This window comes from Homarus americanus, unplaced genomic scaffold (assembly GCF_018991925.1).
Source record: "Homarus americanus isolate GMGI-L3 unplaced genomic scaffold, GMGI_Hamer_2.0 scaffold20930, whole genome shotgun sequence".
In the NCBI taxonomy this organism is placed as follows: domain Eukaryota; kingdom Metazoa; phylum Arthropoda; class Malacostraca; order Decapoda; family Nephropidae; genus Homarus; species Homarus americanus.
In genome coordinates this window covers 4,813,781-4,827,948 of record NW_024748502.1, presented here as the reverse complement: position 1 = coordinate 4,827,948, position 14,168 = coordinate 4,813,781, and the positions used below count along the sequence as shown (strand labels likewise).

Sequence of the window (14,168 nt, the reverse complement as noted above, 5' to 3'; positions counted from 1 at the left end):
CATGGGTGCACGGAGATTATTTAATGCTTGTGAGAGTCATCGTCTAACATATTCTCAACAACTGACATCTCCAGGTTATGCCTCCTCGTCCCCATTTCCAAGAAAATTCGCTAGCGAAGGACGTTTTAGCTCTTGACTAGCTTGAGTACCAGGAACTCCGACCAAGGTATATCGTCAGGTTTGCCATAAATACTTAAGTGCCGAGACATCATCGTTGAAACGCCACCGCACCTCAAGACAGCATACGGGTAAGGAAGAACTCCTCAAAGCTAGCACGTCTGCTCCGGGTGGCACGTTTGCTCATTGTGGTCAGCCTGGCGGCGGTGCCTTTGATCAACCTGACACGTCTTTACCCTGCTGGGGGCCACACTGAGCGCCGCGGTGAAGGCAACTGTCCTATTCGCAGTGTTTTTGGCAGAACATGATGCCATTCAGGTGATTTAGTGGTTGTTTCCCCTTGTATTTTAGCCCAAAATGTAATGGCACTGCTCAATAAGTGGTCGTGTTAATCTGTCCCAAGTAAGGGTGGCAGAAACCATATTCATTTAGCAGCATTTGAATTCACAATCTTCAGTTGCAAGTATAGCCAAATAAATTTATATTCCTTTTAGCTTATGTGACCACCTTGACGACCTCAATAAGCGAATGTTCCCGATTCCAAGACAGCCGCTCAAACGGCAACGAAACGGTCCAGGTGCAAGGTCGTCGTGCAAGCTTTAGGGGAATGTGCAACTCAAAACTTGGTCAGGAAACTTCATATAAATTTAGTGTAATTATTGACGAAAGTACCGACTGTTCAGTAAGTAAATCACGTGCAATGATAGTGAAGTATTTTGATCCGGAGAGATGATGACAAAATCGCGATGCTGGATTTGATTAACATATTTGACGGTAATCAGGATTCGACTGTTGAAAATATAATATGCGGTTACAGTACCTCACTACACATGATATACCATTAAACAACGTCATTGCGTCTGCTGCAGAGGGGGCATCAAACATTACGGGCGAATATAACTGTGTAACTAGCAGAATGAAAGTTCAAATGCTTGGCATTACCATATTTAAACGTGTTGAACATGGTATGAATCTCTGGGCCAACGAAGCAGCAAAGGCCTGGCCACATACTCGTGAAGATGTGTTGAGAAATGTGTACATTTACCTTTCCCATAATGCCAAAAGGAAATGTGAGTTTAGGAATTCCAGGGTTTTGTCAACTCAAAACACACAAATATTTCATGCCTGTGCCACGAGGTGGTTGTCACACCATGAAGCTGTTGCAAGAATGCTCGAACAGTGGCATCCCCTTGAAACTGTATGTTCACATCAGGGTAATTGTGGAGAGACTTGTGTTCTGCTACTTGAATTTTGAATTACATATTGCCGCAACTCAACACAATAAACTTGATTTTCCAGAGTAAGGCCCCAACTTTGCATTTAATCCATAAAGAATATGTCAACTGCATTTGTTATTGTTAAACTCCTTTTGCCATTTACATAGTGTGTCAAACTCCATATGCATGGTATTGATCCAACCGATGATTCCCTATATGTACCAGTCAATCAGATATATTCGGGATCGCAACTACATGCCACCTTCCAAAGGCTCGAGCATTATAAGATAAGCATGAACACTGACGAAGATGTGGTGCAGAGATTTCTAGTAGTAGTGTGTAGGGAAATGAAGAAAAGATTCGAACTAAACAATAAGTTGTGGAGACTGGCGGTATATTTACACCCCAAAAGAGTCAGCAATTTTATAAACCTGCTATTAGCATTTTAAATGAAGAGGGAGATGCAAAATACAAATGTTTTGGACATTAGCAAAGGAAGTGCTGTCGCTTCTGACGTCCAATGTTGATTCAAAGCGTCATTTTCTAAGGTGAATTTAATTAAAGAAACAGAGAAATAGTCTTCGTATACAAACTGTAAATCCTCAATAACCTTTGAGCGAATGTCGTAATATAATACTATTGTGGATATAACGTATTGTTACCACATGTTGGTGAAGTCTTATGATAAACGGTGATATTATGTTTCCTATGAGTTGTTGTTAGGTAGTAGGTAGTAGGCAGCTGTACTCTGGAACGGGATGATAATATCGACAATATGTACCTAGATTTTGCCAAGGCTTTCGACAGTGTACCCCACGAAAGGCTAAAATTCATACTGGAAGGGTACGGAATTCGGAAAATGTCCTAGCGTGGATAGAAGACTTTCTACAAGACCGCAAGCAGTGTGTGGTGATTAATGGCACGAAATCATCATCTGTACCTGTCACATACTCGAGGCACCGACTCTATTCAGAGATAGTGAAGAAAACAAATTAAGCGATATAGTAGTGATTAGTAACGATGCTAGTAAGCAAACAGACAAACTAAAGCCTAATAAGTCACCTGGTCCCGATGAGATATTTGCCAGAGTATTAAAAGAATGTAAGGAAGAGCTTAGTATGCCGTTAGCAAAGTTGATTAACATGTCCTTAAAAACAGGTGTAGTACCAGAATCCTGGAGGACAGCGAATGTAATACCGATTTTCAAGAAGGGGTATAGATCACTATCCTCAAACTACCGCCCATCAGTCTAACATCAATAGTAGGCAAATTACTGGAAGCAATCATTTCACACTCTATTCGAAATCACCTGGATAAGCACCGATTGATCAATGATTCCCAGCATGGCTTCACAAGCGGACGTTCATGTCTAACTAATCTATTAACATTCTTTTCATTAGTTTTCGAATCGGTGGACGAGGGGCACAATTATGATGTGGTATATCTCGGCTTTAGCAAAGCCTTCGACAGAGTCCACCACGAAAGACTAATTTGAAAGGTAGAAGCACATGGCATCAAAGGTAATATCCTTAAATGGATTAGGGCGTGGTTACAGGACAGGAAACAGCGAGTGAGCATTAACGGCACTAAGTCCCATTGGAGCAACGTCACTAGTGGAGTTCCCCAAGGCTCAGTACTTGGACCATTATTATATATTATATACATAAACGATATAGATATCGGCATAGACAGCAACATAAGTAAATTTGCTGATGACACTTAAATAGGATGTGTTATTAAATCTGACGAGGACTCCCCAAAACTACAGGAAGATCTAAACAAATTTTTCGAATGGTCTGAAAAATGGCAGATGAAATTCAACGTGGACAAATGTAAAGTACTCAGTATAGGAGATGTAAACAGGGCTACCAGATACCAGATGAATAACGATGCCATAGAGAAATCCGATTGCGAGAGAGATTTAGGAGTAATGATAAATAGGAATCTTAAGCCAAGTAAACAATGTGTTTTTGCTCGTAACAAGGCTAATAAAGTACTTGGGTTCATACAAAGGAGTGTTAGTTACAAGACTAGCGAGGTCATCCTAAAACTGTATCTTGAGCTTGTGAGACCACACCTGGATTACGCAGTTCAGTTCTGGTCACCGTATTACAGAATGGATATAGAATCCTTGGAAAGAATTCAGAGGAGAATGACAAGACTAATCCCGGGCATTAGGAACCTTGAGTATAGAGACAGGTTAAAGCATCTTAATTTGCACTCCCTCGAGAGATGTAGAGCGAGGGCGACCTGATACTGGTGTATAAATGGAAGTCAGGCCTAAACAAAGGAGACATTACAAAGGTACTCAAATGGTTTTAAATAAGACAAATTTTTATTTAGGCGCGAAATAGGTAAACACTGGTTTGGAAACAGAGTAGTGGATGAATGGAACAAGTTACCAAATATCATCATTAACCCGAATACGCTGAATAAACCCACTGCAGTTTCCTCCATTCTTATGTTCTTATGTTCTTATGTTCAAACGGGGTACCACAGGGCAGTGTATTGGGCCCGCTGTTGATTGTTTGTTTCATAAATGACGTGCCTGACGTTGTACACTCCTCCATACAAATGTTTGCCGATGACGCCAAGTTATTTCGGGAAATCAAGAACCAAGCGGACTGTGAAGAGCTGCAGAAGGATCTCTGTGAGCTCCAGAAATGGTCGAAGAAATGGCTACTGAGATTCAATGTCACGAAGTGTAAGAGGATGCACCTGGGGCGTACCAACGGTAAGGAGGCGTATCATATGTCCCAACGGGATGAAGAAACTGCACTAGTTAAGACAATGTGAGAAGGACCTAGGTGTGTATGTTGACAATGAGCTGAAGTTCTCAGGCCATTGCGAGACGAAGGTAATTCAGGCAAATAAATTATTAGGTCTTATAAGAAGGTCGTTCAGATATCTGGACAACCGTCCAGATATCTGAACGACCTTCTTATAAGAGCATCTTATAAGACCTTCTTATAAAACATGTTAACGATCAACAAAAGTGAAGTGCTTCCCCATCTGGAGTACTGTCACTCCGTCTGGTCCCCGAGATATGCTAGGGACTGTCAGTTGGTTGAAAATGTTCAAAGGAGGGTCCTTTTCAATTATGTATTTCTTCATGGTTCTGTATTATTATTATTATTATTATTGCTATTGTTATTATTATTATTATTATTATTATGATTATTATTATTATTATTATTATTATTATTATTATTATTATTATTATTATTATTATTATTATTATTATTACTATTATTTTTATCATCATCATCATCATCGTCGTCGTCGTCGTCGTCATCATCATCATCATCATCATTATCATCATCATCATCATCATTATCATTATTAGTGCTGTTATAATTTTTATTATTTTTTTTTATCTGCGTTCTTCTGGCTACATAAATTTTCAATATCAATATCAATGTCAATAAGAATTCTACAAATTCTCGGAGAGCCGAATTTCAATATAAGTAAATATTTCTTGATTACAAATGATCTGATATTTTAATTTTAGCATAATTTTTTAGGTGTTTAAGAGGCTTGACAAAACCTTATTTAGAGAAAGAACATATTCTACTTGATATTTGATATTCTATGTAGGTGTTCTGCATGCCTCATCAGTGCAACCACAGTACGTTACTGGTGTAGGCGGATCTGCTGTTCATTATGATCACTGGCGTAGAGACAGACATTTGTACTCCCAAGAGAGGTGTGGATGTGCATGTACGAGCGAACGCTAACAGCCCTTCCGCCCTGACCGAAACATTATGACATTGTCCGGGTGTTTTGAAACCTTCTCTCACTTGGTGAGTCCGAAAGGAACGCTCACAGCCCAGTACGCGCAGACCGAAGCTTTACGACACTGTCCGGGTATTTAAACACTTCACTCAAGCACACAACACTCGTACTATGTATCCCTGTTTCCACGTCGCACCCACGTGGGTGGACTCCATGCTGCACCCACTGTGGGAGGCTGGTCGACGTCCCGACGTCCCACGTTGCACTCACGGCAGTGGCGGCATCACGTGATCCTGTGGTTCTCCTGGTGGTCGAGAATTCCCTTCGACGCCCTCCCGTACTTCTTTTGACTGTAAACGCCTTGGTTAAGGACGTTCAGGTGACGGGCAAGTCGAAGGGAATGATTGAAAGGCGTTTTTTGACACAGTCAATACTTATTGATGTGGTCAAAACCTGCAGAGAACAAGGCGTTCATTAGTATTACATGGTGATCTATCCGATACATAATTGGTTAGTCTCACACGATTTCATCTTAATTATAATTGATTATTAAGCATAGTGACATGATACAAAGTTCATAACTCTATTAATCTTAGTTACACTTCATTCCTCATTGTCTTATTACTCCAGATAAGGCAGAAACGAGTAGGCATAATTAGTCCACAATATATCAGTACTGAGGGGTATGTCATCATTTTGGCTGTACTTAAAAGTGTGGGTCAATGCGAACCAGCATGGTCTTCCAAGGGACAATAGTACTGTTAAATTGTTGCAGCACAAAATTCGGACAGGATTGGGAGTCGGTGTTCACCACTGCTAGCAGAGGGCTGGTCCTCACAGCATCACTCGAGAGGGCATCTGCATCATGGAGGCCAGGCGGCCACGCTATCCTCTAAACCATACACTCAGCAGAATCAGGGCCTCCTGTCTGTAAACACCGCCTCCCCACCCCCAGCCGCCACATCTGGCGAGGTCACAGGTCACTTGGGGGGGGGGGGGCGGCGCACGTGGCAATAGATTGTCCCTGGCTCTCTGAGAAAGTAGCAGTGTCCATAAATTTTGCCATAATGTCTCGGTTTTCTTTATCAGTCTCTAGGAACTTGATTCCAATATGATCTAAGTGCCACAGTTAAGAAAGATAATTATTTTTAGGGAAGATTTCCTCCTGTCTTGAAATTTGTTCCACTGGGTCTACTGCTAACTTAGGGATAGTAACTACTTCTACATTGGTACCTTCATTATGAGGCTGGTAAGATCCACTTAAGACATAGCCATAAAGTGTGGGTAATAAAATGATCTGACCCATCTTCTTATATCCAGCATGCACAAAGTCAAAGTAATGATATGCTCCAATCAACATCTCTAACTCACCAGCTGTAGCGTCTGGATCCGCTAATTTGTAACCCCGGTTTTTAATATTATGTACTACCTTGTTAACACCTATATCTGGCTTATAGGTGGGAAGCTGATCCACTACTACAGCTCTGAATTTTCGCCATTTCAGTTTATGTTTATAAGTGAGTGTGATTACTTCATATTCCTCACTTCCCAGAGAACCAGTAAATCCCTGTAATTTTATTTTCTCTATACCTTGGCTAACATATTTTAACTGTGACAGGGAAGAACGCATAAAAAAAACGTCCTTTGAGAGCATTGATCCAATGAAGTTTTGATTCTGGTTGTACATCCCAGATCACCTAAAATCGGAACCTTTATATTTGTGAATAATACAGTATTAGTGTTAGAGGTCACAGCCAATGTTACAGTTGAAGCAGAACCGTTCTCCTCAAGTTTTGGAATTTGCGGACATAAGCAATAATAGTGCTTATTCTGACAAAATTAACATGGTTTTTTCTTCGGATTTGTACATCTTGACTCCCATGATTTGTAGCCAAACATCCATTATACAAATCCAGTTGATGAGCGCGTTTACTCTTTCCTATTCCTGACTTATTTTAGTACATCTCATCGAAAAATGTCCTTGTTTATTACATACTTTACAACCATTATTTGTCTTTGCATTCATATTAGGTTTTTTATACACTGGTTAAACAGCAGTCACAGTGGAGGCATAATGTTCTACTGGTGATTGTCTAGTTTCCACGATAGCTATTTCAGCTTTCAATACGTGCACAAATTCATCTATGTCCAACCCTTATGCTTCAATTCTCTTTCAATTATTTTAGATAAAGCAGAGGGTAACTTATTGTCTATGATCACAGCAAGTAACTCATCTATTGTGGTATTCAAAGCACGCATGGATTCCACTGTACATTCAACATTCGCGAAAAATTCTTTAATTCCACAAACACAATAAGTTGGCCACGCGATATTACAGAAGTTCGAAACATGAGCTGTTTTGATTAAATCTTCCTGTCTATATGTATCCGTTAATAATTTTATTGCAGGGAGATAACTAGCTTCAACCACTCTGAAACCACCAATTAATTGCAACGCCTGTCCTTGTAATTATCCCTTTAAATATGCAGATTTATGGATTCTGGTTAAATCTCTACGATCATGTACTGAACGCTTAAAAAGTTCCCAGAAGCTTAGCCACTTAGTTGAGTCACCATCGAAGGTTGGCAAGATAAGAGGAGGTAACTTAACACCCATTGGCTTTCGTAGATCCATTCCCGGTGAACTGGGCGTTATCTGCTCATTTATTCGAGTGATATAATCATTAATTCCTTGTTTATATTGTACGCTAGCAATCATTTCTCTAGCCATCTCATCTTCATCATCTATTTGTTCATACAATTAGTCATCGTGTTTAGAGATGGAACCGAGTGTACCGTTTTATTACCAATAAATCGCTCGATGTAGCAGTTGACAGAAAATCTTCAAAATCCGCTACTAACCTAGTAAGGCTTGCCTTGTAGCCTCCTCTCACCTTCCCATGTTTTTTCATTTCGGCTTCAGCCATGTTTTCTAAAGGAAAAACGACTGTTACAGCGATCCAATAAACCTAATATTACTTATAGAATACAATTAACAATTATAATGGAAATATTACAAGAAAGTGTCATCTTGGAAACAGTAGGCTAGACTATAATAAATTAATAAATTTTATTCAGTTAAATTAATAAATTTATGGCTTATTACTAAATTTACTAAGAATGAATAAAATTAAAAATATAACATTTCCAGGGAATAGCACAGAAAAAGAAGCATCGAATACGTATAACTCACGGTTGTACTACACCCTGGAAGTGAATTTATTAGTGTTAGTACTTTCACTATCATTAGCCTTACCAATATAAGATCTAGCTTTCACTAAAATTAAATGCAACAAACACTGGCTCGGTGTTTACTCGATAAGTCCAGTCAAAAAAGAGATTTTTAGCGGAAAAAATGTATAAAGAGATTAAATTTTGCACACATACTCCTGTAGGCTATGCAAATAAAGATTAAAAGGGTTCCCCTCCATCCGACTGCAGCAACCCCTATGAGGGGGGGCCTTTTTACTACATTTTCCAATTTGTTTGGAAAACGATGCATCAAACGAAAAAAGTCTATGTGAAATAAAATATTGGAAATAAAATTCTTCACAAGATTAAATATATAAAATTTTGCCCCAGGGGTTATATTTTTTGCGTAAACAAGACCGGAAGTGGAAGGCGAGTTTGGGCGTAGATCAAGATATTTCCGTCTCGCGCTCAGTTTCCCTTCAATATCTCTCAAACGACTGATTTCGCATTAAAAATGCACATATATTAAATTTTAGAGTAGGAAGTACTCTATTTGGGGATGTGAGATACAAGTTTTATGATGTTTTAAATATTTTCTAATTCATCCTCATTTCCACACCACCCATGATAGGCCTAATCCACTCATTTCTTGCTTAAGATGTTTTCATTAAAGGGCAGTAATTTCCTCATCCTCTGTTAAAATAAGGTCATCTGTGGGATTCTCTATGAATGTGGAATTTAGGCAGTTAGTGCCAGCTCTACTTCCAAGATATGGATTTTCTTCATCTCAACATGCCATACAATGAGTTTCACAAATTTACATCAGAGGCTTACTTCACAATTAGACGTTCAGAAAAATACTGGTGTGGTGTATGGTCTGATATGACAATAGAAAAGACTCTGATGAGAAACATGAAGAGTATTGGAGGCATCACTCATGGGAGAGGCTTCACCGAAAGTGTTCTAAATAAATAGATCTTTGGTTTACCTGTAGCTCACCACGTATGTAAAAATGCAGAAGAGTTTTGTGGAGTTCGGACCAGCAGCAGCTTTCAACATATTGAATTTAGGGATTCATGGATAGGAAAGGATGAAGAGGATGTTCAGAAGTTTGTTGTATGGCTTCAACATCACTGCCCATTCATCAGTGCATAAAGATAATGGATGAATCTCTGAGAAATAAAGAAATATTTGGCAAATTAAAAGTACAGTGCAGCAAAAGAGTGAAGCCAATTTCTGCTACCACTACCAGTGTTAAAGTTGCAGATGACATCATACAGGTTGATTCGACTAAATTATTTCAGCGATTAATTTGCACTGTAAAGTTACCTGAAGACTTGAAGATATGTTTCAGTCATGAGTTGGCTTATGTCCCGTTGTCCATATTTGATGAGAATGGATTAATGAGAAAGACGAAGAAGTCTTCTCTGTACATCATATTCAACAATGTCAAAGAAAGTGTAATTCATCAATCAGGAGCTAAGTACAGTAAGTCATTAATGGAGGTAACTTGATCCATCGTGTTATTTGGCCGAAGCAAGGTACAGTCGGCCAAAGATCCAGCGACCCCACCCTGGGTCTCGTACTGACAATTTTACCTGGCAATACTTGGTAAAATAAGGCTGTACGTAAAGTGATTGTGATTGGTGGATCTATTTTCGGCTGTATTACTGTCAGGATAAATACTAAACAATCCAAAGTTAAAATTTGTATAATAATAAACTATTCATTGTTATTTAAGATCATAAAAAATTTCGAAATGTTCGTATATTTACTAAAATAATGAAAAAAGCTATTTTAATGAATTGGCAGCTCAACTACAACAAGGGCTGCCACAAGATTCTCAGACCAAATTATCTTAAATTTTTAACCAAATATACGGACATTTGGAAACTTCTCATGACCTGAAATAACAATGATTTTTTTTTTACTGTGATTAGTCCACCCGGGCACAGGTCATAGTGACCCACATCGGGGCTGGGGGGCGAAAATGTAATAATAATAATAATAATAATAATAATAATAATAATAATAATAATAATAATAATAATAATAATAATAATAATAATAATAATAATAATTCATAATAGAAATAAAAATAATGAAATAATAATAATAATAATAATAATAATAATAATAATAATAATATTAAAATTCAAGAGTGAGAAACAATATATGTATGTTGTGTTGTCAAAGTAAGAGAAACAATTGAGACCCTACAATTGTGTGTAAATGAGGCAGGGTACAAGGAAGGGTACAAGGAAGCTTTGGACATATTAGAAAAACGTCACGGCAACAAGCACACTTACGTCTGTCAGCTTATAAAGAAGGCCCTGCGAGGTCCAACTGTGAGACTAAATGACGCGAAAGGTCTCCAACAGTTCTCAGACGAACTGGGGAATTGCGTGAGGAATTTGAAGGTTCTGGGAGAACTACATCACACTGACATATATGAATCAATAGGTACGTTAGCTGAGAGATTCAAGGGAAAGATAAGGGACGGCTATGTGGATAAGGTGCATAAATACAAAAGGAAGCAAAGGAAGCCTCCTGGGATCGAGTGGATGTTGGAATTCACACTGGATATGGTCGACAAGGCGGAGGAGGCCCCAAAGGGACCAGGACCTGAGGAACCAAGCAAAATATTTGCAGACTCACCCTCACGCCAATCTTCGTCGAGGAAGAAACTTTTGGGTTTGGTGACATCAGGAATAAAGACAACCAGAAAAACGGACGATGAACGCTACTCGTTATGCCGCGGAGATCACCTTCTTCAGATGTGCCGGAAATTCCTCAGCATGTCCACGGGAAAGCAAACTTCCCTCGTAAGGGAAGAGTGTCGCTGCTTTGCCTGCCTGGGTCGTAATCACCGGATAACGGAGTGCAAACAGAAGATGGTATGTGGTATAGATTGCTGCTCTGGAGTACACTCGAGGCTTCTGCACTTCACGGGAGTTTTGACGAGCAGTGGCAAGGTCCAATGGGGCGAAGTTGAAAGAGGTGAACACCAGACCAGTTTCCAAAGGGTGAAGAGAGCAATCACTGGGGACGCCTACCAAATAGACATATCACCTGACCACAAGAGACCTAGAATGAATCAACTTACAGCCATTATGCCACCACCGGAATCGGCAACTAGTAGAGTTAAATCATGGAAGACCGAAGCCGGTACAAGCACCATGGGGAAAAGGACTGGGAGTACACAAAACGTGCTGGTGACTACGAATAGAGGAAATTCGCATAGATGGGTCAGGGAAACCATAACCAACAACGGATTTGATGATCGGCAGGAAGAACCCAACGATTGCCAGTTATGACTACAAGGGTCCAGTAGAGTCGCACTTCCAATAGTGAAAGTCAGGGTGCAGGAGAAGAACCAAGAGGCGAAAGGAGCAGTGGTCACCGGAGCTCTCTTGGATTCAGGCAGCAACTGTCATACTGCACGCGTAGCCTAGCTAACCGGCTGCAGGAGGAGGAAAGGCCAGTTCCCCTCTCCATTGGCACGATCATGAAAGAAAGAAATAGTGTAAACACCGAAGAGATCAGTGTAAAAGTGGCTAGCGTAGGAGTACGAAAGAGCCAATCCATCACTATCCCACAGGTCATTGTTGTTGAGAATCTACCGTTTTCTCTGAGAGCGTCGGTCGCAGACACCCAAGATGTCACCATGTGGGAACATCTTCAAGGTACTGCACTACGCCAAGCACCGAAAAGATTGGATCTCCTGATAGGTCTGGACGTACCACAAGCACTATTACCGTTAGAAGTAAGGACCGGGAAGGACGGAGAGCCGTTTGCAACATGCACCCTTCTAGGCTGGACTAAAAATGGACCGCTTGGAGCGGTGAGACGTGATTATGCCGTGATCAACCACTTTGTCAGAATGGCAACACTAAATTCGGAGACAAATCTGGAAAAAGAAGTAAGGCACTTCTGGGAATGCGACTCCGCCAACAGTAACGATGATCCCGTCTCTGTCGAAGACAAGAGAGTCCTAATGCAGTGGTCAACGTTAATTACTCAAGTGGACGAACACTACCAACTTCCCATCCAGTTTCGCCATGAAGAACCAGGACTCCCAGACAATAAGAATCTTGCGATTGCCGGGATTAATAAAATGCCTCCTGAAGAACCCAGGGCTCTCTCAGAGGTATCAAGACGAGATGAGACGTCTAATCAACGAGGGACATGCCGAGCGAGTCCCACGTCAAGAACTCAGTGCTGCACCCGGGAAGACCGGGTATCTCCCACACCACCCTGTGTTGAATCCCAATAAGCCAGAAAAGGTGAGAATAGTTTTTGATTGTGCAGGCGAGTACGAGTCGATGTCGTTGAACAGCCAGATGATACAAGGACCAGATCTTAACAACAATTGATGGGAGTCCTCATCAGATTCAGACAAGGAAAGGTGGCACTCATGGACCATATCGAGGCAATGTTCCACCAAGTGCGAGTCGTACCCGAACATCGAGACGTCTTACGATTCTTATGGTGGACGGACGACCAGCTGTCAAGGGCCCCACCACTTACCGAATGACAGTACATCTCTTTGGAAGTGTGTGGAGCCCTTCATGTGCCGGGTATGCGCTACAACGAACATACCATGATTACAGGGAAAGTCTCCATGACGACATCAAGAAAGCGAATCGTAACGTTTACGTTGACGAACCGCTTCTCTCAGTAGATTCGCCGGGTAAGGCACCGATAATTACCCATAATTACCCATCGGCTGAGACAGCTTTTTTCTTCTTTTTTTTACGGGGATTAGCCCACCCGTGGGAGTAAAGGAAGTAATTATGAAAGACGACAGGCTCTCGACTGGACGATCGTTGGGAAACTTGTGGGACCTGGAAAGGGACGAACTAGTGGTCCGGGTCCAGATCCCTAAGAAACAGAAGACAAAACGAGGCCTTCTGAGTATCGCCAGCTCCATATATAACCCACTGAGACTCATCACTCCGAGCATCATAAGAGCCAAAATCATACGCCAAGATGAGTGTAGACGAGGTGTTGGGTGGGATGAACGAATGGCTAAACAGAACAAGGTGGCATGGCGAAGATGGCTAGATGAACTTCCTCACCTATCACGGGTACACGTTCCACGGTGCTACCGACCCCAGGACGCAAATCCAGTGGCTGCCGTGCAACTACACCATTTCTGCGACGCCTCCCAATTAGAGTATGGAGCTGTATCGTATCTGAGGACCACGTGTGAAGATGGAACCCACCATATCTCCTTCATGCGTGGCAAGGCCAAGCTAGACCCTCTGAAACAGCAGACCATACCTCGACTCGAGCTCTGAACGGCAGAACTGGCTGCCAAGGCAGACAAACAACTACGACGAGAACTTGAATTACAAATAAACAGATCAGTGTTCTGGACAGACAGTACGGCAGTCCTTCAATACATACAAAACACCGAAAGACGCTTCCATTGCTTCGTGGCCAATCGAGTGGCAATGATAAACGAGAACTCCAATGCAGAACAATGGCGCCACGTGATGTCGGCACAGAACCCAGTCGTCGAAGCTAGTCTTGGACTGCATGAAATAGAGCTCAACGAGGGGGGCAGGTGGATTCGGGGACCTGCTTTCCTCTTGTTGGAAGAAGACAGTTGGCCAAAGAGTCCATTGAGGATTCCAGACCTCACAGACGGGGACCCAGAGGTGAAGAAGGAAACCATGGTGCTGACGACGAACGCTGACCAGGCGGAGGTTATCTTCGATAAGCTATGGGCCAGGTACTCCTCGTGGAATCGACTTTTGAAGAGCGTAGCGTGGATTAGAAGGTTTATAGAATGGTGGCTTTGGAAGCGAAAAAACAAACATCACTGAGAAAATCGGCTCTTGTTCAGCGAATTAGAAGATGCGAAATTAGCCTTCTTAAGATTTATGCAAAGGAAAGGTTT

General features: G+C 41.2%; 1 protein-coding gene across 1 annotated transcript; it reads left to right on the top strand.

The window, feature by feature from the left end:
* Window positions 1–13,056: 13,056 nt before the first annotated feature.
* LOC121880274 lies at window positions 13,057–13,563 on the top strand. Its single transcript, XM_042387431.1, has one exon. The coding sequence runs from the start codon at window positions 13,057–13,059 to the stop codon at window positions 13,561–13,563; it is 507 nt and encodes a 168-aa protein (XP_042243365.1).
* The last annotated feature ends 605 nt before the right edge of the window (window positions 13,564–14,168 follow it).

Bases quoted from the DNA above. Each gene is read 5' to 3' on its own strand.
- LOC121880274 (XM_042387431.1), top strand. From the start codon at position 13,057: ATGAAAGACGACAGGCTCTCGACTGGACGATCGTTGGGAAACTTGTGG.